This window comes from Pempheris klunzingeri, chromosome 8 (genome assembly GCF_042242105.1).
Source record: "Pempheris klunzingeri isolate RE-2024b chromosome 8, fPemKlu1.hap1, whole genome shotgun sequence".
NCBI lineage: Eukaryota > Metazoa > Chordata > Actinopteri > Acropomatiformes > Pempheridae > Pempheris > Pempheris klunzingeri.
In genome coordinates, this window is record NC_092019.1 from 12,646,285 (window position 1) to 12,673,536 (window position 27,252).

At 44.3% G+C, this 27,252-nt stretch overlaps 2 protein-coding genes across 8 annotated transcripts in view; both read right to left on the reverse strand.

Annotated features, from left to right (window-relative positions):
- The window catches only part of serinc2l (serine incorporator 2, like), a 126,649-nt gene that overhangs the window by 37,851 nt on the left and 61,546 nt on the right, over positions 1–27,252 (reverse strand). The window lies entirely within an intron of this gene.
- On the reverse strand, positions 75–25,381 carry phactr4b (phosphatase and actin regulator 4b). Of its 7 annotated transcripts, none has more exons than XM_070835076.1 (16): positions 25,326–25,381; positions 18,980–19,094; positions 18,232–18,276; positions 11,684–11,854; positions 11,258–11,338; positions 9,754–10,269; positions 7,996–8,337; positions 6,627–6,758; positions 5,029–5,560; positions 4,348–4,652; positions 4,025–4,223; positions 3,794–3,849; positions 3,319–3,380; positions 3,095–3,232; positions 2,851–2,927; positions 75–1,566 (listed from the first exon to the last, which is right to left on the reverse strand). In XM_070835076.1, exons 3-16 carry the CDS (start codon positions 18,242–18,244, stop codon positions 1,551–1,553), a joined length of 2,640 nt encoding a protein of 879 aa, XP_070691177.1. In that variant the 5' UTR covers positions 18,245–18,276; positions 18,980–19,094; positions 25,326–25,381; the 3' UTR covers positions 75–1,550. The 7 variants fall into 7 exon arrangements, with proteins under 7 accessions (XP_070691177.1, XP_070691178.1, XP_070691176.1 ...); XM_070835077.1 differs by lacking the exon at positions 25,326–25,381 and adding an exon at positions 24,823–24,872; XM_070835075.1 differs by lacking the exon at positions 25,326–25,381 and adding an exon at positions 24,258–24,331.

Below are 27,252 nucleotides of genomic sequence, written 5' to 3' on the forward strand. Positions count from 1 at the left end.
AAGAGCCACTTGCCGAGTCATTGCACAGAAGGTTCAAGGAATTGTAAGATTTTTAATTAGATCCAGATGTGACTATTTACAATTAAAAACAAAACTGCCGGTCATACATACAATTCCACATTCAATTAAAAATGAACTTAATTTTACAGAAAAGGTACACTTTCATATTCCCATTCTTGTAGCATTTAATCATCAACTAATATTCTGTGCTTAAAAAAATAGCAACCTATAATACTTTTATATTTAAAATTTCTTTTCAAATGAAAGGAAGACAAGATATACACAAGCATCCGTTAAACCTATATCAACCTGTACACAGCGTAGAGAACCCTGTAAGCTACTGGCCAGACAACAACACAAGATAAAACACTTCTACAGTTTCAAAAGGTTCCAGCCACAATGACTCCCTGTTCACCGTTTATGTATTTTCTGATTTTTTGGAGAATTCCCTGATCTACACTCACAGCAACTTACATTTAACTCTTAGTATAGACATTACTAGCATGACCTTATTCAAAGTGGCTACAGAATGCATTGCATGTTTGATCTTTAAAGGGAAGTACAAAAACTCATAAAAAAAGTATAAATGAAGAGAGATTCTCCAGATCCAATGGCACTGGACTCTGTGTTGGCTCATGCAAGGGATTGCAGAATTCAGTGATATGAAAACCAGTATCCTATAGTCATTTAGGCATTGGGTATGTTGGCACACATAAAAACACCAACAGCTTCCTGACTTGCACCTTTGTCTATATCTAGATCGACGCTTAAATGGCCACCTCACATCACAACCATAAATACAGGCAAGCCAAATTAAAAAAAACAAAACAAAAAACGGCTCAAATAAAATCTGTCACTACTCGTGTGATCAAAATTACAATATAAAATATCTTGTGCATTACAGAATATTTCGTAATTAGATCTTTCCAAGTTTCATTCTAAGGTATAACAATAGCAGTCTGTACACAATTTATATAAAACATACACAATATCCCAGAGATGTCCAGTCCTATAACAGAATATCCCAGTCTTCTTCCTCCAACCTGCTCTCATTGCAGCTGTTTGTCTCTAATATCTATTATTACTGTGTGGAGTATTATAAGTCATCATTATTGTTACTATTATTACATTAACAAGATGAATTAGCTTTTCCATATGCAGTAAAGAAGAAAAAAAGGCAACACAGAATGAGTCCGCATTAAAGGTTGCAACTAGATCCAAGTCCCTGAGGGGTACCACACGACAGCAGACTGAGAGTAAGCCCTGTAGGTCCTCTGCCATTCATTGGCACGTGGTTCCCCCTGGCGTCCGGGAGAAATACTGCATCTGGTCCTCACCCACCACCACCTCAGTTTAGAGAAAGCAATGCAGAGGGAAGGCGATGGAGGGCAAGCTAGAAGCATTCTTGTTTTGAGTCGGTTCCAGGCTTTCCCTGATAAGCTGTACATTACATTCGGGAAACGTAAAAAGGGCTGTATGTCTGCGTAGGGAGCAGCTTCTTGCCACACGGAGTTCTTAAGTGCTTCACTATCCGCAAAGAGGGGTGGAGATTAAGGCCGATGAAACCTAAATGAAACAAAGAGATCACATGAGCCACGGACAAACATTCATATTATGACCAAACATTTAATATTCTGTTCAAAGTTAAAATTTGATTTTCATGAAATCAAAAACATTTGATACTATGTATGGCTGGCATTTTTTTTTCAAAAAGTAGCTATTATTATTAGACTTTATTGTCCCTGGGGGGGAAATTCTTTTTCACAGCACTGATTCTGCTTGACAAACTAACAGTCAGACAGCAGACATGACAGCACAACAACAGCAGACTTAACAATACTTCACAAGACAACACTTTCCACTACCTTTACACATAGAAAAACACCAACAAAGCAAACAGCCATAGTCACACTCAGCGGGGTCTGTTGTTCAGGACTATTATGACAGCAGGAATCAGGCTCCTCCCAAAGCGGGCTCTCCTGCACCTCAGAGCTCTGTACCTGCGCCCTGAGGGCAGTGGGGTGAGATGTTCATTCAGAGGATGAGTGGAGTCCCGTTCTATTGAGTTTGCAATGCGTGTTATGGCTCTGTTATTGAGTTCAGTGAGATTTGGTGTGGGAAGACCTATTATTTTAGCAGCAGTGTTGGCTACCCTATTCAATGTATTTACATTCTGTAGTCACGATTCTATACGGTAGCTTTCATTGTTAGTGGCGGGGTCCGCCACACCCATGCTACATTTAGTTCGCCTTCACATGCATGAGGGATTCACAGAAAATGACGCATATATTTAAGCATTTCTATTTTCAGTGTTATCGCATTGATATCAGCCTCACTGTTTACTCTTCACTCTCCTAACGTGGCATCAGAGCTGTATTTAGGCACTGTAAATGCAAACCCAACAATTCTGTTGGGTACTGTTTCAGTAAAATATGAGGGGGCTTTTATTGTGAAGCAGTCACAGGAAACACAACATATTTGTCACAGCAGTGCTGACAGCAATCCTTTCTGAAAAATGCCCCCAGGACACAAACAGGACAAAATTTATTTTCTACATTCATTTCATTGCAAGGACGAATGGAACAAGACGAAAACAGCCCACAGACTTCTGGCATGACTGAAAAAGGCCAATCACTAAGTGAATTCTTCATTGAGAACTGCATGACTTTATTTGTTTGTGCTATAAATAGATACAACAGGTCTTCTGTTGTAGTTCCGACTAAAGTAGCTGTGCACTGAGTATTTGCTGTAGTATTAAACTGCACTTGCTGTAACCACAGATGTCACCAAATCAACCAGGGCTGAAAACTGCTGGATTATAATGCCACGATCCGTCTGATAGAGGTATACCTCGTGTAGATTCTGCTCTCCTCGTGAACCTCCATTTCAGTGCTCTTATAATCGTTGAGCTCCTTCCGGATGGCCGCCTAGATCAAACGAGGGGAAAGAGATTGTCAGTTAAACATGAACTTAAAAGAAAATACGCACTACACCTCACGATTGATACTAATTTTATCTTAAACACATTCCACTCCAGGGAGATCTATTGGGTGAATTTATTGGGTTTTTTTAAGTGCTTGGTGGAGATGAATACCTTGTCAGCAGGGGTCAGTTTGGTCCACGGCTTGTCTGCTCTCCGATCATAGTCTTGGGCGTCTGTGACTTCTACATACTCGTGGAACCGCAGGATTTTTCTTGCCTGTAGTTCTGCAACTGTGGGTCTTTGACTCAGCTACAATAAACAGAGTTTTCTGTGTCAGTTTAATATTTAGCTAATGATTTTACACCTACATGTCTGTTGTGGGTGTGCTGCCTCACCTTCCTGGTCAGCCGCCGCTTGATCTCTCTAACCTCAGCTTGTCTGTCAGCTTGATTTTTGGCTGAGAAAAGAGAGGGACGAAAACACAACAACAACTAAGCTTTTTTTAGATGATGCATGAGAGCCAGGCTTGATGTGCTTTAAAGGCAAAGGCAGTTTCTAAAATTAGACATCTTAAGAGTAATCCAAACTACCTTTCAAGTGTAAATTCTTTCCATTTTGCATTTATACAATTTTATTCTTTTATATATTGTGAACCCCTGGCTAAAGAATGTTAAAATGGGGCTTTATTTACATTAACAGGAGTAATTCATAGACAAGTCATCAGTCCAAGCTGAGCTGTGGTGTTCATTAAAGCACGCAAAAATGAGAAAATGAGTCCAAACAAGTCAAAGACCAGCAGACTCCATGTTTTTTAGTAAGGATATTATATGGATAACAAAGGTGAAAGGGAAAGAAAGACTTGATACTAACGCTGAAGGATGTTTCTTTGCTCAAGCTCCTCAGCTGTGGGTCTTTGGCTCAGTCGCCTGAAAAAAAAAAAAAAAAAAAAAGGACTATTTTTACACAGTTTCACTTTGTCATTCAGGCAATAAGTAGGACAAAGATCTAAGAAACGGTCTCCTGATTTCTTCAGGAAATGCACATTCAGTCTGTTTAAGGAATACAACAGAAATGGAATAGGCAGATGATGTCCGTCTCTACCTTGTGAGTGCAGTGCCGATCTGCGTGCGGATGGCCTCCCACTGCTCCCTGCTCTGCCAGGTGAGGCCGGTCTGTCCTGGAGGCTGGTCGTCTCTGCTGCTCCTTTCCTGGGTAAACCGGTCCCTGTCTGGGGCACAGGGCCGGCTGCTCAGCTTCAGAGCCAACGTGTCCTTCCTCTTCACCCTGCTGGCCAGGGCACCTGGATAAAAGCAAAGCAGAGATGTTGTCAGGGGTGGATTAGCACAAAAACATTGCAGGGGCTTCACAAAAGTCTCAAACCTCTAAATAATGTTTACATTTTTACAAAAACTATGTGTGCTTACTAAGTGGGGGCTCATCCTCCTCGTCCTCATCGGAGTCTTCATCTTTGTAAAGCACAGGACCATCTGAGTCGCTGTCCTCCCCCCGCATGTCATCTTGCCCTTCCTCATCCTCTTCCAGCTCTTCGTCGTCTTCCTCCTCCTCACTGCTGTTTCCCCCTGGGATGAGACAAACACCGGCATCTCCGACTAAGCATCTGCGACTCCGTGGCTCCAGCTCTGGCTGGGGGATCTCCCCATCATACTCCTCTTCTTCCTCGTCATCTTCCTCCTCTTCTTCCTCCTCCTCTGAGTAGTCATCTTCAGATCTAATGGTAAAGGAAAATAAATACATACATAAGCATTATGGATACATGTGAAGCATCTAATCTAACTTAGAGGTAGCTTTTGTACTTACATTTATCAAATTAAAACGTTTGCATCCAACCTTCAATAAAACTTCTAACCTTCTAACTAACTTTATAATGATCAGGACAAGATGTTTACAAGGCTTAAAAAATGGACTTGGAGGCAGCTCATGGTAATATGCAATCTTCGATGTCATTTAGGTAAAAATACTGCAGAAAGCATGTTATGTACCCTTGTTTTTACTTGTTCTGACATTGACGACTGACTGATTTTTGTCTCAACAGAGCAGCTTTGTTTTACAAAGGTTCCTCCATTAGTTAGTAGTGAGAAACTCACAGTTTTAGTGGTTGGATGCTGACAGGAAGGGGGCGACCACGATCCCCTTGATACTCTGGAGGGGTTTCAAATAGCAGTGTGTGAGCACGCTGTGACCCATCTGGGTGCGGCTGAGCCGGGCCGGGACTGGACAGGGCTCGCTGGATCATGATATGCAGCGGGACAGGAGCTGGGCGCTGAGGAGACTCATTGGTCGGGCTTGGTGGGTCAAACAGCATGGGTATGGGCTGGGGCAGAGGGTGGGGGTAGGAGTGCTGATGGTGGAGGTGGTGGGTGTGTATGTGTTGGCGGGGAGGAGAGGGTGGTATGTGTGTTGGCAGGGGAGGGGAGGGAGGAGGGGGAGGCAGCTGGAAGCCCACAGAGAGGGTGCTGTGGTCCTCCAGAGAGAGCGGCGAGGGAATGATGGGATGGCTTGAAGCGGAGGAGTCCTCCGTGTTGCGTTTGGTGACGGGGGTTGTCCTCTTAGGAGGCATCGGTGGAGAGGGCTTGGCTGGCACGAGACTGGCACCTCCGGTGGCTTGGGTGAAATCACCTGCAAATGGAAAAACAATCAATACGTCCAATCATTACGTAAAATAGCAACATCTTCGGCATGTGAGTGAGTGAGTTGCTGGCAAATGCTCTATTTTTCTGTCTAGTTTGCAGCTGTGACATGAGTGCACATGCATCAGCTCTACATGTATGATGTATGAATACACATGAACAGATATAAATACTGGGATCACATGTCTGACTGAGCATTATTGTGTACATACAGTGTGTCACATCACATGACTGTGTCAACATGAATGCACACTCTGCCCTAACAAACCAGTGTGCAGCATGTGCCCCAGGTCATAGAGACGGAAAAGATACACACAGCCTACATGCTCTTCACAGCCAGGTTCTGAACCTGCCGTCCAAACCTCGTTTATTAGCAAAAGTGCAAAAAGCTCCTAAACAAAAAACCCCTCCAGTTGCATGCACATTTGTATATTTGTTGTATAATTGCTAAAATTCTATAGAACAGCTTTAATGTCACATTGATGTTAAAAGCCATAGCCGTGCTACTGAGGCATAAAAAATCCGTTCTGCCAGACTTCAAACATGCAGTACACTGGACTGAACTGGATCACATCTTCTTCTCGAAATTAAGTCAAGCCTGTATGTTAGAAGCCTTTCACCCCTCCATTCTCCATTCATCCATCCATCCATTCATTCATATCCATCCATCCATCCCAGCTGAGCAGAAGTTGAGTGGAGTATCGCTATAAAATTCACTTGATGCATTGCAGGCCACAGCTGGAACCTGCTACAGACTCTCCCTCATTCACATGCCAAATAGCAGAGTATAGCTTTAAAAACTCACTCACACAGGAGTTGTCTCTCATAGACACAAAGCACCCGGCAGCTCATCATCAATCCATCATAAGCATGCGGCTCTTATATACCACATCGAAAGAAAAGCAATCAAGGCCAGTCAACGAGTTAAAGGCATTGGGGGGGGAATATGTTGGCAGGTAGAAAAGACGCGAGACGATGAAGAACGCAGACTCTGAAAGGGGGCATTCCAGATACGAGCACCCTGGCCACAGAGGTACCAGGGGGCGTCCTTTTACCTGAGCGCAGGCCTCCGGCCCGCCGGCACAGGTAGACGGGCAGGGACAGGTAGACATCGTAGTCGCACTCTCGCTTCCAGCAGGACCAGTAGAGTGGAAGCTGAGCATTCTCTCCCCCCTGCAGGGCGGAGACTAACAGGGAGGAGACGGAGGCCTTCAGCTGGAGTGTGCAATGAATGCAGGTACATGGTGGTACTGTATATAGTGTTGTTTAGATTAGATTTGCTATATGAGGGAGGGGTGGTGGTGTCCTAAATGCTCATAATTTGGTCATTCAATTTAAGAAAAAAAATTTAACCATACACTTACATTAATATTGCTCCACATTGTGGGAAATACATTTTTGTTTTCTTGCCCAGAGTTAGTAGCTTGTAAGCTAAGCTAACAGTCTAAGATGCTACCTTAATGGCGAGATATGGGAGTGGTACTGATTTTCTCATCTGACTTTCAACCAGAAAGTAAATGTGTATTTCCCAGTGTCGAATATTTCTTTTAAAATGTTAATGTTTAGGAACTTCATGGACAGCTTCAGTAAACAACTGCATCAACAGATTTTTGTTCTCTAAATTATATTACTGGCTGGTTCTCTAAATTGTATCACTCTTGGTAGTCCAAAGCCTGTGATGCTGACAATGCTGGTAGGTTCCAAGTGAGCAGGCTAGCAGCGTTGCATTTTATTTCTACTTGCTAGTAATGGTAACCACTTAACCCTCGAGAAACAATCAGCAGGTCATCTTGTAATTTTTTTCCCCCATTTGATTAGTCACATGACAAATAGAAGACACCTTGCAGCATATAAAAACATGGATACAACTAAAAGGCACAACAAGAAAGTCCACACAAAGTACCAAAAGTCATCAGATCTGCTTAAAAGACAAAAACAAGTCAAAGTAAACATCTTTGCCCGAGTGGGAGTTGAGGCAAGATCCCAGATGAGACAAACCAACAGTAAACAACAACAACCACTACACTGCATCTGTGTGAGCAGCATCCCACAGCCACAAGAGTCCCCCTGTTATCTTCAGTGTAAAATGCTGGGGAAAAGTTGCAGCTAAAATAGTCCAGGCGTAATAAATAATTAGCTGGGGAGAAGCTGCACAAGCTGTTCAGATAGCATCATTACCAGGATGTGTGTGTGTGTGTGTGTGTGTGTGTAGTTAGCTGTGCTTAAGACATCTCTTTGCCATCAGTTGTTCACTGACTCATAAATGTACATATTGTACTTGCCAGTAGGAAAACTACATGCCAACTGAGCAGACATTTGAGTGTTCACACTGCACATTTGTGACCGTCGGTGTGGGCTACATGTGATCACGGCGATATCCTTATCACCTGTTAACAGAAGCACCCACTATTAAGCAGAATTTACCCAGCATGGCAGCGTTGCTCCTGTTCACAGGCTTGGGTGGGGGCAGAGGAGGCTGCTTGGTGCCCTGAGAGGTGGACGCTGGGGCTACAGGTGACTGCTGAGTGGACGCACCCGCAGAGGAGATGGACCGAACGGGTTTGGACGCTGCATCCGAGGGGGCGGAGGGAGAGGAGTACTGGGGCGTGGGGTGGTTGGATGGGGTGCGAGGTGGACCCTTGCTTCCAGGTTCTGCGGTGGAGCTCATCAGCCACTTTGGAGGCATGACAGACTGTTTAGGCGGCAGAGGTTCACGCAGGGTGTCCCGCAAGGCTTCTGGGTCAGGGACAAAATGGCTCTCTGACTCTATGAAAACACAGCATCATGGAGATATGTTACATAACAACAGTTTTTGAACAAAAATGCAAGAAAAATCTGTATCCAGCTGTGGCATAAACACAATATTTGCAGGGCGGGCATTTCACAAGCCTACTTTTATCTTCCATGATTAAATTAGTGACATCTCATTATAAAATACCTCTCTCCATGGCTATAAATGATTCAGTTCAGGGACTGAGCAGTGAACCATTTTCTGCTGCTTCACTACTCAAAGTGCTCTCTGTGATAGCACTTGTTTGAGAATTGCATTATCCAGGGATCAGCTGTGAAAATAAACAGAGTAGGCGGCTGCAATTACCACCAGAAACCCACCTCCCTCCCTGCCCTTCCCACCACACCCACCCAAGCGGCCCCCACGCCGCAGCCGCCGCTGCTGCTGCTCCCACACCATTCCTCAAAGCTGTAAGCTCTGAAGTTCAGGGTTACTCATTTACAGATGAGCCGTTATCACAGTGACATCATACAAACCAAATAGGAAATAATCCAGAGGAAAAGGAGGAAGTGAGCATGAAGAACAGAGGGCAGTGAGAAAAGGAGGACAGAAAGCAGGAGATGTGATAAAGATAGAAAGAGAGTGGGAGAGAAAAGCAGCATCAGAGAGAAAGAGAAAAAAGGAAAGCACAAGGTGAGAGCGAAAAGAGCTGAGCAGAGACATGTGGAGGCGACGGGGAGAAAATATCTGTTCACCTGCAAATCTGTCAGTACAAACAATTTCTTTTCCAATAGTAGTTCTGCATTGGTGTTTTCAATATGATGCATATTCTTCTTAATTGTGTTGTTGTACACTAAGTTCCATATGTGGACCATTTAGGTTTCCTCTCATCTAACTGACATACTTTTGTACACAGGTGCCAAAGTAGTCAGGTGGTTCACGTGTCAGATGCGTGATAACTGGACAACTGAGATCTAAAAACAGCTGAAAACACCATTATTTCACAAAGTGTAATGTTTCAGTAAGATACATTTGCTGTGGCTTTTCACCAATTGTCACTAAGCTCAATGTGTTAGCGTTAAAGGGCAATAATGGGTATGGTGATCGTGCCACATTAATTAGGAGAGGAGAAGAGAGGACAAGCTATTCCCTCATGTTCCTGAATAAGAAGCGGAGCTGGAGCAGGACCCCTGGGAGCCGACAGGAGCCTGTCTATATCTGGGAGGACAGCACATAAGCAGGAAAGTGACAGTTAAGAGGGAGAGTGAAAAAAATACATAGAGTGGAGGTTTTGCCAACTATCTTCAAACATGTATGAAGGAGGTCAAGTTGTAAATATACACCTAATCTTTGACTTTGTCACAGTGAGGAAAACTCAACAGGGATCACAGCTTTTCAAAGTTGGTGGAAGATCTCAGATGGCAGGGCAAAAAGTACCAGGAATGGCTAACCTCTGCGGGCTCTTCCCTCCTCAGCAGATGCATGTCGAGGGAGGGTGGGCTTCCAGTCCACTTCCGCAGGCCGACTCCTCCTGCCATCCTCCGATGGGGCCTTCTGCAGCCCGGGCCTCTTCTGCCCGTCCTCGGGGTGAAGTCGGCCACCACGTCTGGCCTCCTCCATCTGGCTGTGAATCTGGCCCTGCCAGACTGCGTTAGGCTTCCACTCGCCCTCAACATGTGCACGTGTCCCCATCCCTCCCCCTCTCCTCCCGTCTTCATGCAGTCCCGTGCCCCTGGAGCCCGGAGCTCCTCGCCGCTCACCGTCTGAGGGAGAGCGGCCCCTGCGGTCATCTGGCTGGGTCAGCCAGGCCGGGTTCATCCTAAAGTCTGACTCTAAAGGGCCTTTGCCCTGGTTGCACGGGCTCCTGCTACCACTGATGAACCCTCCACCTCCTCCGACTCCAGCGCTCACGGGCAGAGTGTGGCCGTTCTTCACGTAGGCCTGCTTCAGGTTATGTGCATCTGCATCTGCAAAAGTTGGACAAAAGCACATGAGTCTACAACTACAAATCATAAAAAATGATGAGATCCAACACTTTCCTTAGTCATCAGGCAAGTGCACAACTAAATATTAATTCAATCTAAATTATTAACATTTTTATGCAGGCAATGTCTGTGTTTGATATCATAGAATATTTTGGTAGTTTATTGTTGCCTCCCTCTTGAACCTAGAGGAAACAAAATAGAAGTGATGAAACGATTACTCAATGTGTCCATTATTTTATCAACAGAAAATGTATCTACAACATTTTGTTTTCTGAATTGAATTATCCTTTACATCCTTCATCAAGCAAAAATGCCAAATATCCGCTGGTTCTCTGCTCTCAGATGTGAAGACTTTTCTCTGGTTTATATTGTAGTAAATTGAATACCTATTGGTTCTAAATTGGTCAGACAGATATCTCCGTTTAAAGTTAAAACCTGAGGTTCAGTGATGTTCTGGTGAGCATTTTTCTACCATTTCCTGACATTTTATAGACGGAGAAAGAAAAAGAAAAAAAAAATGAACAGATTAATGGATAATGAAAACGATCTTTCGTTGCAGCCGTCCCACAGCAAAACAGGAAAGTGCCCTTAACCCAAGACGTGTAGACAGAGTCTGTGTTTGTCGGTGTGATGAAGGAGCAGCTGTAGGTTTAATAAATAGGCTTCTGCAACAGTGGGGCCAGCATTACGCTTGCACACACCCCTCTCAAAGCTATTTTGCTGCAGGGCACAATTCGTTCCACTTTTCCTCAGCTCTGGAGAGTGGCATGCCATTTTAAACAGATATTACATTACTTTGGAAAACAGCAAGGTGAAAGTAAATTTGCTTTTTTAAATATGTCTCAGAATCCTGCTGGTTAGGAGGACAGTGTTCCTGCCATAATGTACTGATGACTTAACTGCCCTGTCTGTGTGGGTGCTGTCGGACACAGACACCGTTGTGTAAAGAGATCAGATGAAGCTCTCTTACCGTTGTCCGGGACCTCCTTCAGCACTCCCTGTTCTATAAGCTCCTGCCGCGTACGCCTCGTCGACATCTTTCTCTCCAGCTCTGCCGTCAATAAACAGAACTTACGTTACACACAGAGTTTTTTTTATCTCCGTGAGGGAAAACATATTTCCGTAAAATCTGTCACATTCAGCGTATGACCTCATGCTCTGGAATACAACCAGCCTTGTTAAGAGCCCCTCAGTTCACAGGATATCTTGTTAGCAGCCTATTGTTTTATTGTAGGTGCACTAAAAACATCAGGAGAGCCAAAAAGGGGCCTGTAATGCTCGGGCAGGAACACATGCATTGAGGAATTTTGATAAAAAGCTGAATGTAACTGATATGACAAGTGAGAAAGGAGGGAGTTCACTCACACAACGGACACAATGAGTTCACACCACAAACCTTCTGAAGTTTCCTGGAACTTCTCGCTGCTTTTCTTCTTCCGCCACTTCCACGGCTTGAAGATCTTGCCAAGGGTAGAGAACTTGCCCTTACGCTTCGGGGGAGGGGTGCTGTCCCCCGTGCTGCCCCCCTCTCCCACCATTGTGCTGTGGTGCCGCTCAGCTTCATCATCTGAAATAAAAAGAGAGACACAATCTAATTTAAATTTTACGGTTCTAACAAGGATTATGCAACTTAAACCAAGACATGCAGGAAAATAGGAGTATACATCCAAAAGCAGTCACAATATTCTAACAGAGGATCTTTCTCTTTGACAGAGCTCATCTGCTGCCTTTGTAAAGAGGGCCGTGCTCATTACGGCTGTTATTATCTTTAGCTGTTAGTTCCCGGGGACTGAGTGTGCTTTGGCAGGGTGATGCTGAGAGCTCATGGACTCCTCCACATATCCACAGTTAACAGGAGAGGCTTGATGCTGGCGTTCAGCCAGGATTTCTCACTGTCAAGTGCTCACATTCCTTGGCTGGATGGACTCTAGTGCCTTATCAGCCTTTCAGCCCTTGCTGCCGCTATAGAGAAGAGAGACTCACACATGGATGCAGTCATACAGTAGCAGACAAAAAAATGTCAGTCATGATACAAACGCACAGCTAACGGTCCAGGAGTGAAACGTTTCTAAGAACACAGGTCATTATGAGATGCCATTAAGGCTTAAAGTGCTCTCATTCTGTAGTCATGGTTACCTATTCTGCATTATGTGATTGACAGATCAACTGACAGGGTGCTGAGCTCAGAGAGTTTCAAACATTGGCTCTTTCAAGGCTGCAGCTGCTATATCCAGCAGACATAATATTTACCAGTGGAGAGAGAATAGGGTCCGATTTAAAACATCCAGTCTCATGCGCACACAGGATGTCTTGGCGACAGTAATGCCTTGCAGTCTGATTCCCACAACAATCTGCGCTCACACAATACCTACAGTTCTGATGTGGCATACTTAGCAGTCCAATAAAGAATATAGGAACATAACAATAACAATCATATGATTCCCGAGTGGAAATTGACTCTTGGCTCGACACACACAGCAGAGAGGTTAGGGTTAGCTATGGACCAGCGCCCCTGGAGCTGGCAGGGTTTCAGTATCTTGCTAAGGGACATTTTAGCATGGTGGATGGTTGCTGACACAGGATTCAAACCCATTTTTGCAGTTGAAGGACAGGGTCTTTAACTGCTACTCCACACGGCTACCACAATGCTGCTGGCAGGGTAAAATTTGAACCAAGTGCTTACACAGTGTTTAAAAGCCTTACTGTTGTAAAACCTCCGAAACAGTCTAAAGCAGAACTGTTCAAATTTGTGCTCTACTACCAATTTAAAAAAAAAAAAAAAAAAAGGTTTTATTATGTCCTGAAAAAGTTTATTATTTGGCAAGCCGTTCAAAAAACAGTCACTAGTCTACCTTGAGTAGGGGTGTTAAGCGTCCAGCTTCCATGGTGGTGGGACTTGAAACAGCATGCCATGGGGAAACAGGGAGCATTCAGCAACCCCAGATTCAGCCGTCCTGTGTATATCCTGACAGAAAACGCCAGAAGGACAAGTTGCAGAGAGCTGTTTGAAACTACAGCAGAGGGGGTCCGGGTTCAATGGACATGTCCGCACCATGGAAATCCAGCTTATCTTGGCGAGGTAGAAATCTGAGGATTCAGACCAGCTGCCATAACATCCAGATTAAGCATTGCTTAAGGCAGCTTCCCTGTGAACCAGAACTGAGGTTCTCCCACAGCAGACTGCTCTGTCAGAGGAGCCTGACACAGTGCCTCAGCTGAAGCCAGTGAAGCAGGATAAGAGCTGCCTGTGCCAGGCCTGCACACTCCAAAGCACTGCAGAGATGACGATCGCAGAGGACTCAGCCCATGCAGCAGGCATCTATTTGAAAAAGATGACTGACCGTATCCTGAGGAGCCTTAGTACATTAGCCAGCGATGGCTGATTAAAAAATGTGTCAATCCTGCGACACAAAAATAAAAATAAAAAGACAAAAAGTACAGTACATCCAGTTCAATTATCACATTCAAAAGAGCTGTGGATCTACTCAAAATTATTCTTCACAGATACAGAGAAAAACTCTCCAACATGTCATTGTTTCAACTGTAGTGAGAAGACGTCTGGTGTGTGGTGGCACTACAGCTGTGTGACTGTGGGTCTAGGAATGGGAGGAAAGGGTAAAAAAAAAAAAAAAAGAGCTACAAAGAGAGAAAAAGTACAGGAGTTGGTGGGGTGGGGGGGGCAGCCTGGAAACACAGGGAGGAAACGGCACTCCACCCTGATTCTGTGACCGAGAACAAAGACAACCTCTTCCCCTCACGCTCAATAACACAGTCCACTGTACTGCTCATGGAAACACAGTGCTGCAAGGTACAACAGAGTGACTCCAGTGAAACTAATTAATATTCTGCATGTCTACACATACAAAAACACACTTCTGTTCAGAACAAGGCCAGAACCAGAATTTGAGTCATGCTCTGTAGTGAGGAGCTCTGCCAAGATAAGACACACCAGTCAGGAAACATGGGGGTGGGTGACACTGCGTGTGTATGACCGTTTGTGTGTGTGTGTGTGTGTGTGTGTGTGTGTGTGTGTGTGTGTGTGTGTGTGTACATGTGTTCCTCTGACGTACCCCTATCCTGAAGCCACACCTACCACTCTCTCAGACATCTCCCAGAGAGGCCAGATTTCCCTCTAACCTCATGATTCAATGAGTCATGGCAGGCCTGGTCAGGTGAGGTTGTGGTTAAAAGGAGATTGTTGTTTTAAAAAGGACCCAGCCTTTAGCCAATCTACTGGCCAAGCCATCCTGATCACTTACATAAGAATTCCCCTTCCACGGGGTGCTTTGGTTGGGAAATACCTCCAGCCTCATTATAACCCTAACTCTTGCCAGACCAGATGAATTTTAATCTACTTAATTGACAGCACAAAGAGATTATAATCAAGGGAAAAAAAAAACAGGAATTGATCCAAAATTATGTAAAAACTCGGAGACACATTCTCCATTTCCAGTAATCCTTACATTAAAAGTCTTTTCAATATTTAATTTTATGCAGCGTGCATTGCAACATGAGAATAAGTGCGCAACACATGCATGAGTGTGTAAAAACACAGCTGAGATTCATCCACGTGATCCAGATGATTTAACATTCTTTGTGGTGGTGAAAGTGAGGGAGGGGGAGAGAGAGGAGACTGCAAAGTTGATTATACAATCTCTGACCCTTATCTCTTCTCCTCTATAATTTACTGAGAAACTAGAGAATAGTAAACAGATTCAACGCTGCGTATGTTGCTGTTGAGGAAGCATTACTGTGTAAAAGTACACACAGTAATGCACACAGGGTCCAGAAACTCACCGCCATTGTTGTGTTGTTGTGGGTCCTGAGATGGGGTCTCCACACGAAGGCTCTGTCCCATGATCCAGCCCCTGAGGGGCCTCTACCTGTCCTGCACCCAGAAATGTGCGCGCTACACTGGACTGATCAGCAGCTGCACCTGCTTTCCTCCCTCTTCAACAAAGTCCCCCGGTGTCCTCTATCTCAGGTCTTCCCCTCTTCTGTTTCTCGCATCTACCGTTCCTCTGCGCCTTTCAGTTCAGTCCTTCCCCCGTCCCTCCCTCTTGCAATCTCCTTAAGGCCTTCCCTCCGTCTCCCCCTCGCTCACTGACCCTCCCTCCTTGGCTCATAGCACAGGTCAGCATTCAGTGAAAGATGCCTACCATTCCTGGGAGAAGGACGAGTTATGTTTTCAATTTGATGTGTGCACTGCGGTATGTGGCGCAGTGCGTGCGTCCAATAATGTATGTGCGATGTAATGTATGCTATGTGGTGCAGTGGGCTTCAAGAGAACAAGGACTTGCATGATCCTAACACTCTGATCTAGGCCAAACATTACAATAAAAAGGTTTAACCAACACAGGAAACAGAGCTCAGACCACACTGTACGTGCCCAGAACAATTCTGTGCCTAACACTGTGGTGTCAGTATGTTCTTCCCTTCCTTGCACTGAGATGACAAGGAGAACAGAAGTTATAGAGTGCATCTGCGTGAGCTATTCCTAAATTAGTAATACGTCTAACCTGACAAACAAAAACCTTAATTTAGCGTGGATGAGAAGGATGGAGAGGACAGAAATTGGAGAAAATGCAATCAATCCCCCCCCCTAGTCAGGAGACAAGTTACAAATCATGCAACTGTTTGCGGGACTGTGAAAAGGTCACGTGAGTCTGAGGTGCTGCTCCCTCTCAACACTTGCACATGAACAATAGACGAGAATCCAAGAAGAATTACAGCTGCTACTATGACGCTGCACTTGTTAAAGGAGGGATGGAGGATCACATGTCAGTCTGACAAACTGGAAGATGTGCTGATCAGACACATGCTGCCGTTTATGTATCCAGCATGCATGCTACCATTAGGGTCCTAATACCGTTAGAACTGGCAGAGGGTGTTTGTCATGCTGCTCACCTCTCTTAATGCCTTCAGACACCATTTTATGCACATCTCCACGTCCCTTATCACAATCTGAACAGTCTTGGAGGCATTAGCATGACTTTGAAACATGTTTGCCAAGGAGAGCTGCCCTGTTTGGGGCTTGAATATAGAGAGGCACGGCAAGGAAGAAAAAGAAGACCACTTTCTCTAAACTAGAAAGAAAAAAAACCTGGACCCCCTGGATTAGTGCTTTGATTCCTTTTGAGGTCTGTGTGTCTTCAGCAAACCTTGTCAGACTGCTCCTCAGAGGAATCCAGAGCATTGAGCTGTGTCATTATGCCTGGATAGATCAGAGTTTTCGGAACGTTTGGCTGCATCTCGAGCTGTTTCTAAAGATGGAGAGCTAGTGTGTTTGACAGCGTTCCTTTTCTCTCCCTGTGCCCCACATACAGCCTCCACACCGGGCCGGCTTCCAGAGAGAGCTGAGCCAATCCGCATGAGCCCAGAACCTGTTGGCCTGACCTGGATAACAGACTGGGCCAGGCCACTTCAGCAGGCAGGCGGACTGAGGCAGGTACACACACACACACGCGTGCGCACGCACGCACACACGCACACACACGGTCCTATCCACGATGGGGAGAGTATGGTACGTGCCATATGGATGGTGCTATAAAGCTCTGCGTCACTGCTAAGAGTCCCATTCATGATTGAAAATGAGTCTTTTTTTTTAAGCTTCTTCACATAAGCTTAATATTTTTCTATGAGGACAGGATTGTAACCACTTATCTATTATTATTATTATTATCAATTACCAGGCAAGCAAATTAAAAGAAGAAACTCCAACACCAGCAACACAAGGATAAAACAAGGACAGGAGAGAGAACATTCACATGTTTTCTATATCTCAGTATGAACTAGTTACTATAAACGTTTCGGAAAATAGGCTTAGAACGAGTTAGATATTAGATAAGAAGTTTGATACCAGTCCTTTAGTCTGAATGATAAAAATGAAGCTCCCACCAGCAGCTAGTTAGCTTAGCTAAGCACAACGACTGGAAACGGGGAAACATCCAGCTCTCTCCAAAGTTGACAAAATCCATTAGGAAATGACTGAAACCAGTCAAGTAATTATCCGGCTAATAAACATGTGAAACAACAATTTGTCAATTATACACTTAATTTTTTTTTACAGATTAAACTAATGAGCTCTGGCATGTTAGTTAGTGTTACAGGTGCTGGTCCCCAATTTGGACAGTCAGGCTGACTCTTTCTTCCAGTTTATTTAGTAGAAACACTATCCAGTCTTTATGTTAAGCTAAGCTAAGCTAAGCAGCTGCTGCCTGTAACGTCATGAAAGCAGTATTGAGCTTCTTATTCAACTCACTTATTTCCCAAAACGCTGAACTTCGTTTTAGGAAACTTTCAGTCCTGCAGTGATGAGAACTGTATATGGTTTTTATTATGAAGTAGCCACAGGTTTTAAGTGACTGTCACCAGACTGGTTTAGTGTACGCACATTAGGACATTCTTACCTGCTATTTTAGGCAGACTAGTTTTCCAAAAAAAGGAACTACTTAATTGAAGAACTATGGGTGACGGTGGACCAAAAACCACCTGCACAAGGTTAACACTTCCTTTTCCTGCACAGCTGCTGGGTTTACAAGAGAGTGTGTGGTCAGTGTTGCCATACAAGTGTTTGAAAGGTGTTAAGCAGCTGATTTTAATACCCAGAAACTCATATTCTCAAAGTCACACTTAGACAATGACATAACAGACATTCACTGAACGATCTCTTCTGCCACACAGCACACACACACATAACTCACAGACCTACTCTGACTGGGGAAAAGCCAGAAAGGCCACACTTTGGCAGGGGAAACGGATCCTCAAACAGGCCCAGAGCTTGAGAAGATGTATGGCTGGAGTCCTGAGTGGCTCATAAAACGTGCAGAGGCTCGACAGACTCCATAAACACAGTGGATGTACAGCGAGGTGAGCGGTTCTACAGCTCTCTCCACAGCATTAACGCTGCACTTAACAAACCACAACGAGCAACTTGGTACTCACCACGATTTTCCATTACAGAGTTTGACGCACACCAATCAACGGGCCCTGAAAAACATCAACACCAGTTTAAGATGCGAGCACAGACACAGTAAACTAAAACAGTGTAGCAGTAGCAGTGATTCAGCTTACTCTCAAACCTTTTTTTACACTGTGGTCTTAGATCCCTGAGATATTTAGCCTGAAATGTTTTTCATTAAAATTCCTTAAAAGCCCCAATTAATCTCCCCAATATAAAAGTATCTGAGGCATCTAAGCCAAACTGATCTGGGAAAAATGAACCCAATAATCCCTAACCACTTTCAAGCCTAATTTAAAATCAAACCATATGTTGTTACTTCTATTTAGCTGACGAAATCAGAATCCGAATCCTTTTATTGTCATTGTGCACGAAGCACAACGAAATTGAAATAAAAACAGCAGCTCTCATGGACAGTGCAAAACAACGAAAAGGTGCAAAAAGACAGAATGTGCAAAGATGAAATAGTGCAAAAAGAAATTAAATAGACATGTACAGTCCACGGGGGGGTATCACACATAAAGTAAAATAATCATTTTGTAAAGATACGTTTTTACTATTATTATTCTAGTTCATAAAAAAAGTGTAACACCTTAATAGCAAAGTAATTTAGCTTTCAAAATACTTTTAATATATAATAGTGTTATCATTTTAGCATGTGGGTGACACTGTATTCTTTATAAATGACCTTAGCATCATTAATTAAAAAAAAAGTTAAAAAAAAAGACATACACTGTAGAAAGTCATGGGTGGGGTGGAGGTGGTAGAGATCCTCAGCAGCAGTATAGCAGCTTCTTTTCAGGTTTCCAGCACGCTATAGAGGGCAGTTCCACCCATCTTAACCCCTCTGATAAAGACAGACAAAGAAGATTAGGTCAGAGTTAGTCAGAAAGCAAGAAGGAGTGAAGATGCATGTATCATCACGGCAAATAACACCAACATATTTATACCAGAAAGGGCCTGAGAAGTTTTTTAGTTTTTTCTTTTAAGGACAATAAACGGCCGACCAAAAAGATGCATGGAGTCCGGATCAAAAGCAAGAGACAGGAAAGAGAGTCCCTGAACCTGTGCACAATTTACAGCGGGATGTCGTAAGGAACTTATAGGTATTTGAAGGAGTGTGCAGCAGGATAAGGCGTGGATGAAAAAAAGAAAAGAGATAAAGCATAAAAGCTCCGTGTGTAAGAGCATGTCAGAAGACACAGTTTGGGAAAAAGCTTAAGTAGGTGGACTACAGCAGAGCACTGCTGCGGCCATCTTTAACTAGACAATGATGCTTCAGTGATCCTCAAAACTGGATGACTTAAGTGTGAATCAATCTCTGTAACGTCACGCTGATGGTGGTGTTAAAATCTCGTGGGAGAAGAGTTTCCTGGCGTACGCTTAAGACCTTTGGTTCCAACTGGGCATTGTTCAAACTGTTCACATGTAAAAAGTCAAAACGCTCTCGTCAAAACACTACAGTACTGTAATCAAACACTTTTGCTGGCCAAGTGCAACACTTCATAACCACAGACTAACCCTTTTAAGTACTTGAAGTAGGCAATTTATGTTCGACTAAAAATGTTCTGCTGTTGATTATTTTAGTTACTGAGTGAGCTGGCTAAGCAAAGGGAGAACAAATAGAATCTATTAATTTCAGGAAAATAAAAGACGCTGGAAAAGATACTAGTGTCATATTGAAGGTTTACCGAACAGCGTGTAGGTTATATAGGATTTTTCCGTTTTTCGATCGTAGCATCAAAAGACCTGGCAGAGTGATGGAGCCCCGGGGCAGAGGGCAGCAGAGCGGGGGTAAACAGGAGTCAACTGTGATTTCACTCAATTCAGAGAGGAGACCCACTTTGACATCAGCAGACAGAGGCTGTTAGGAACTGATTTTCCAGCGCATCTCTGAGACTGGAAAACAAATTGACTGCTGCCCATTTAAAAGAAGAGCCGATATGCATTAATCTCACCAAGTGCACCTGAGTGTGTCACAGTAACTAAACAAAAACCCAGTGGAAGTACAACGGAGAGCACAAGTGTTGGACCTGATGACAACCAGCTGGGCCATGACAGGCCCATAGCGGATCTTCACAAGGCGGCTGCTCGGTACTTGACCGAAATTAAATCCCCCTCAATGACACAGTGACCGCGGCACCCTAACCCTAACACACCCTGTCAGGAAAAAAGAGGAGGAGGGGGGTCCCAGGGGCAGGGAGTCGGCTTGGAAATTTTTCCCCACATAGGGTGAGTTGACCGTTTTTAAGCAGTCCAAATCCAGGTCCATGGACGTCGCAAGCATGGGCAAGTTGCCTACGCTCATCAGGTATGAGGATAGTGGTCTAAGATTTTCTTTTTTCCAGACACCTCGATTCAAATGCAACAGCAGAAGCCATTTTTTTGACATTTTGGCTTCCACTGACATCACCTGGACAAACTGTGTTGGACTCAGTGCTGATGTTGCTCACACTATGAATAGAGCTGTGAAGTGGATTACAGATGTGGCCCCACTGCTCACTCACATACATTGCAGCATTCACAGAGGCATTAGTTGCTTAGATTATCATTATGCCACTCTGATATGCAATTGGGGTGGTGAGATGGGGGGTGGTTGATTGTTTTTAATTGTTTAAAACTCGCTAAAAATGTTTCTGAGAAAAAGGATCATCATTATGCCCATGAATTTAGAGTTTTGAAAAAGCAGTCAGAATAGTGAACTACATCAAGAATTGTGAAGTTAAGTTGCAGTCCAAGACATAGTTGCATAACACAATGGACTGTAAACTGTCCATTCTTTGCAATAAAAAAAAAAGCAGCAATGCCATGAAAGCCTCATTGAGGAAAACAAAGACAGACATTTGCCTTGCATGAGAAACCCAAATGTAAATAACGTGAGAAAGCAAAATACTGGTTACAACTATCAGTGAAAAAAAGTATGCATTTGACCCAAACCCCAAGTCTGAACGAGACCGCAAGATTCCTTCAGTTCCTCTTTCAACATTACATTGAATTTCACTGCAGAGTAATCCTTCTGGTGCTCTAATGGAGCTCCATATCATCTTACATTTCAGCAAATTACTGGTCTAACCAAATTGCAGCGTCTTTGTCTTGCGGACAAACATTATTTTCAACAAATGGCCAGATAAGAGCGAACGCCCCTTCAGACTCTGTGATGATGACCAGGCCACACGAGGACCGTTGACATGTGGCTGTGCGTCACTGTGATACACAAATTCGACATGTTAACTCAAACAGTTTCCTATCAACACAATTAAATTCTGTATTTTGACGTGCTTCGCTGTTCCTCTTCCAGGTCTATTTACTGGCAGGGGTCAAAGGTGAACTTCTCTGTCAAAAGAAGAAGCCTGAGTAACGACACTCTGATATCAAACAGGCCATCAATCCTGCCTAAAATCGCATAAAATGGGCTTTGAATTATTGTGGTTTTCGTACTACAGTCGTATAAACAGACTGGAGGAGAACCCTGACACCACTGAGAGGAGGCAGATGTATCCGTGGTCGGAGATGAAATTTTTTACACTCCCGCCCAGTGCCACAGCCTTGGCTGGATGACTCAAAATAATCGAGCAGAGTGGTGAGCGTTTCACTCCATCCAGGGAAAGAGAAAATATCTTTGGTGTCTGAAAGTGAGTACGGATTTGAGGCAGTGAGGGGGCAGGGCTACAAATACAGAAAATTTTCCACCATTTCGGCCACAGCCTTGTATGTTAGGTATGCAAAACACTTGCATGCATCACTGCATGTCAAGTACAACATAGCTGTAGATGATCAAAATAGGGTTCAGCAGATACATTCCTCCATCATTTACTGCTGTTTGACTTGCTGTTTCTGTCGCGCTCACAGGCCGCCTCAGAATGTGCCCATGAAAACGGGATGTTGATAGCCTACTTCCCTTTTCAGTTGTTAACCCTCTCCCTGGACTCTGTGGGACCAAATCACATCAGTATGAAAGTGATGAGCGCAGGACCTCCGTCGCTCATCGCCATGAAAGATATTTCCTCTGAAGCTTTTGACAGCCACCACAAGCCACTTCACAGTGTCGGGCAAACAGATCGAAGAGGACATGACGCACATGACCAATTACTGACATTAACACCCAGCTGGAGCTTAAATCTTCTGACAAAAGAGTGAATAAATGAGTCAAAAGCCACCTCACCTCATCAATCTCAACTCATACTGTAATCTCGTCCACAACTCTACACAATCAGGATGGACCACTTTGTTTGAAACCCCCCCATTACAAACCCACATCCTTCGCATGGATGATAGCTTTACGATACCAGCCGGGGGTTTGGTCCTCTTCCCAGCTTCCATCCCGCAAACACACTCACCAGGAATAGGAGCCACCAATCAGGTATGTGAAAGTAGCCGTTACAGGCCGCTTAGAAGTCGCAACTGTATAATCTTCTGTGGAGCGCACACACCCTCACTGGCGCACTCCGCTAGAGCTGATTCAATTACGATGGGAGCGGAAACGGCAGCAGCTGGCTGAGTTATGCCATCTTTAAATAGCAGTGCGTTTCTCACTCCAGGCCTCGGGTTTTTGGGCACAAAAAGCCGACGAGTCAGTGGAGGAAAACCATTAACTCCACACTTTAGACCTCTGTCTGGAACAGACAATCGAACGAGTAACACTGTTAGAAAAGATGATGAGTAACTGATTTAGTAGCAGTGGGTCCTGAGTCAGGTGTCTGAGCTGAAGAATACTTACAGGCCGGCTCCAGAGAGGTGTCACTTGATAGATGTGTAGATCAGAAAAAGTGGCCAAGCAAAGTCAGACCTGCAGTCTCTGTGCTCGGACCTTTCTGCAGTGTGTATCTGAACAGCACAGTTTCCGCACCCCTCTCCGAAATGGATGGACGAGGGTGTCTGTTCCCAATCCGGGCCGGGTGAGCGTCATCACCGCGCCTGCCCCAGAAAAGCATCATTCACCACAGGGACCAGTGGCCCACTTTTACAAGGAGCCCAAAATGCTCCTCGCCTTTGCTAAACTTTTCTTCCTCACCATCCCTCCACCTGTGCGAACACTGCACTGCGGGGGGACGTGGCGCCGATCACCACCGTGCAACACAATGCATCGTCGCCACATCGAAGGCAACTGATCACACGGAAGAGGAGCCAACGTGGTGCATGTGTTTGCTCACATCGCACTCAGCATCTCCAGCCTAAGGCCAGGCCGTCCACCTCCTGCTGCCTGGAGGAGGGCGAGGGCGAGGGGAGGAGGGGAGACATTTAGCCGAGAGCTTCGGAGGAATCTCAGCCACACATCAGTCTCATCTGTGGTCTAACCAAATCAATCAGACCCAGCTGACAGCTTAACAATCATGGTTGCCTCTTAATGGCCCATTAAAGTGTGTGTGTGTGTGTGTGTGAGTGTGTGTGTGGACTTCCAGTGGGAAGTGGAAAGAGCTACAACACAAGTCAAGAGGCAGCATTATTTGCTCAGAAAAGCACATTAACTTCAAGAGCTATTACATCGGGAGCAGATGCAACCAGAGGAAATGCATGTAAGTGTGTGGGAGGCAACTGACCCGACTATTACCCGGGCTTTAAGAGGTGTGTGTGTGTGCCAGATTTGACTAGTTTCACATACATTCATGGGAATATTTACAAGAAAAAAACACAATAAAACACACACACTTTGCACGCCTATTGAGAACACACTCTCACAAATAAAAGAGCCTCAATCTGTAGGTTTTCTGACAAGATGCAGACTGACACAATATGAATAAATCACTGTGAGCTCCTTATGGCATCCAATATGTTATAATGTCCTTGAGGGAGAAACCCGCTCTCCTCGGTCAATAATACAACGAATGACAAAAAGAGGTGGTGGAAAGTAAAGCTGTTAGACCTTCATCAATATTCGCAGCGAAGATGAAGATGAAGATGAGGAGACAAGTGTTACCACGTCTTCCATCTTTGTCCTAATTAGATCTAATTGTATCGCCCAGATTAGGCTGTGACTTCCCTGCCTCCTTTCCTGAGGTGAGGTTTAAATTACCTGAGAGCGTGACTCGGCCCGTCGCGTGGAGAGCATCAGGTTACAACCGCGCGTGAAGCCTTCCCACACCGACCTGCCTGCGCTCTCCGCGAGCGGATCTCGCGCCAGTTGGACTCAGGATGCTGCTGAGTGATCGGGTCAAATCAGCCTCAGCGGAAACCAACACTTCCGGCCGTGCATTTCAAAGTAAAAGCAGTGCCAATGGACGCATTATGTTCCAAACAGCTCAATGGGAAAATATTAGGTGGGGAGGTTGTTTTTATTTGCAGCTGTTGCTTGTATTTGTGGTGCAAATGCGCGCTCCATGTCAGGCAGATTTAAATGAGTTCATTGCTGATCTAAAGCAGAGGGTTGGGGTTTCTACCTTGAAAGCCTCGGCCAGTCATGCACCCTCCCAAAATAAAGCTTCAATCTAAACTGCTCTGTGTTTCGATCCAGCCAGCATCCCCTCTCTGATGGCTGCAGGCACAATAACACAGCGTTTCTAGAGGCCTGTAAATTATTGTTACCCCCACACACACACAACAAGACGTGACGTGATGGGGGGGGAAGCCGACATACAGACCTTTAAGGTGCATCCCACTGACAGAGCCATCCGACTACAAACACCGACACACACCATCTACATCCCGGAGATCACACGCATCCTTTGTTGTGCACGGACGCCCGTGCAGAGATCAGTGGAAAATGGAGTTTCATGTGGCCAAACAGCAGCCGTGATTTCAGCGAAAAGAGAGCACAAGAATATTCACTCTCTGGCACCCAGGACGAGCAGAGATACAAGATGTTTACACGCAATGCTGCAATGCAAACGTGCAATTTACTCGCGGCACTGGCTATCGACCAAGTTGGAGCGCAACTTAGGTTATTGTCTGCGGTCAGATCTTCCCTCCAAACTCACTGAGGCTTATTTGCTCCCACGGGACCCAAGCAGTCACATTACCTCTCCCGACTCACCCTCCTCCGCCTCCTCCTTTGAAATTAGTTTAAAAATAGCAGCCCGGTCATTTCCTCACCTCACACTTTCCCCCTCTTCCAGCGCCCGGTCCAAACATTTTACGCACTTACCGGAAACCATCCCGAGCTGGGCATCTCGGTCCCGGTAGTTCTCTGTGGAAGCTGCAGCTGCCCTGTGGGCGTAGTGAGAGCGGCTCTTCTTTGTGCTGTGAAGACTTCAGTACCCACCAGGCTTTGCTTTGCACTGATCTGGGGGTGCGAAGGAGGGGTGGAGGAGCATTCCGTTATCCAGCCCCCCCCCCCCCCCCCCCCCCCCCCCCCACCCCCGTGATAATAAAAACACTTCATACCCATAATTTATCACACTTGAAATAGAGCCTGTTGTCATAATTTAACCACTATATTGTTGTCATAATTTTCCACACTATGACACCTTATCGACTTCACATTCTTTGGCTGTCATGGCATATGAATGGGGTTGAATTAACAAGTGTATCATTATTGAGTCTTTCACTTGAATTTAATTTGATCTTAGTCTTTGGTCTTAAATCAAAACACTGAAAACACTTTGACGAGTATATCTCACATGATCCAGATGAATAATCCAAATAAAATAAATGATAAATGAACTATGATTTAGCTTGAGATGAGTTAAAACTTTATTTTTAGGGGAAGTTCATGCTACTCATCAGTATATTAGATAATTCAAATCATTCTTACCTTTAATAGTTGCAACATGAAAGTGATGTTTACACATGAATGTATCAATAATCATAATATAAATGTAATAATAAATGTACCATCCTTCATAATGGGTACTTTTACTTTTGGTACTATAAGTATATATTGATGCTGATACTTATGGGCTTTTACTTATATCATTTTGAATGCAGGGCTTTTACGTGTAACAGCGTATTTCTACACTGTGGTGTTGCTACTTTTATTTAAGGTCAAGATCTCAGTACATCTTTCACGACTGATTAAATCATAACATCTTTTTTTTAGGGCTCAAAAGTGGTTAGTGCAGGCCCTACGTGTGTCCACCATCCTATCTGAGATCCTGTCTGTTGTTGCTGTGACACACTGCTGAGTGAAATCTCTGATAAGTATCGTCATGTTCAGTCACATTTATACATTCTCTAATTATTCTGACTTGAAGAAACCTAGAGACAAATGAACTGCTCCTTAGTATTTTAGGCTGATTGACAAGGGTTTCTGTGAGGTTTCTCCTATTTAGATAGCCACTGACTTACTGTGCTACTGTGTACTGGAAAAGAATAGCAGTATTGTAAGAGGGAAATCCTAAAGCTGTAAATCAGTGCAGCAGGTGTTGTTCAGTGTTATCTGTGCTGTAGATGCACATGATGTGCACTAATCTGAGTTTGTGGTAACTCTAGGCCATCTGCTGGCCAACTACAGTGATAACATGCTCCTCCACTGATTTCAGCTTTCCTTTTACCATAATATCATAAACATCAATGCGTAACTGTCAGTGCAATTAGACAATCCCGAGGTTGCTTTGAGGACGACACCACACTGTCATATTTTATTAGATTTGTACCTGGATATTTTAAATTTTTTGTAGGTATCATAAAACTAACATATGGAAGCATTTTGATCCACAAGGGAAAAACCAATAAAACCTTTTTTTAAAATTTGTTTTAGCAAATTTCACCCATGGAAGCCAATGGTACATTTATACTACACATCAGCACCACCATACATGGACTCTTCCTGGTTCAATAGTTAATCGGATAGTTATGATCCACAATTTCCTTAATGTCTGAGATGCGAAACAGTGTCATATAAGGTTCCAACACTGAGCAGCCAAGGCTGAAACGTTAGCATCTTTGTTGACTTGTCCAGATTAAATTGCTGAAATTGAGAAATGTCAGCTTTGTCCTGAAGATCCGCATGTGTGATTCCTTTGGTTATTCAATGTTGGAACTATATGACTTTATATGGTTTTGTGCCACAAACATAAACACTGGGAAGGTGCATCTCTATGAAGATGTAACAACTGGTATCAGATAAAGTA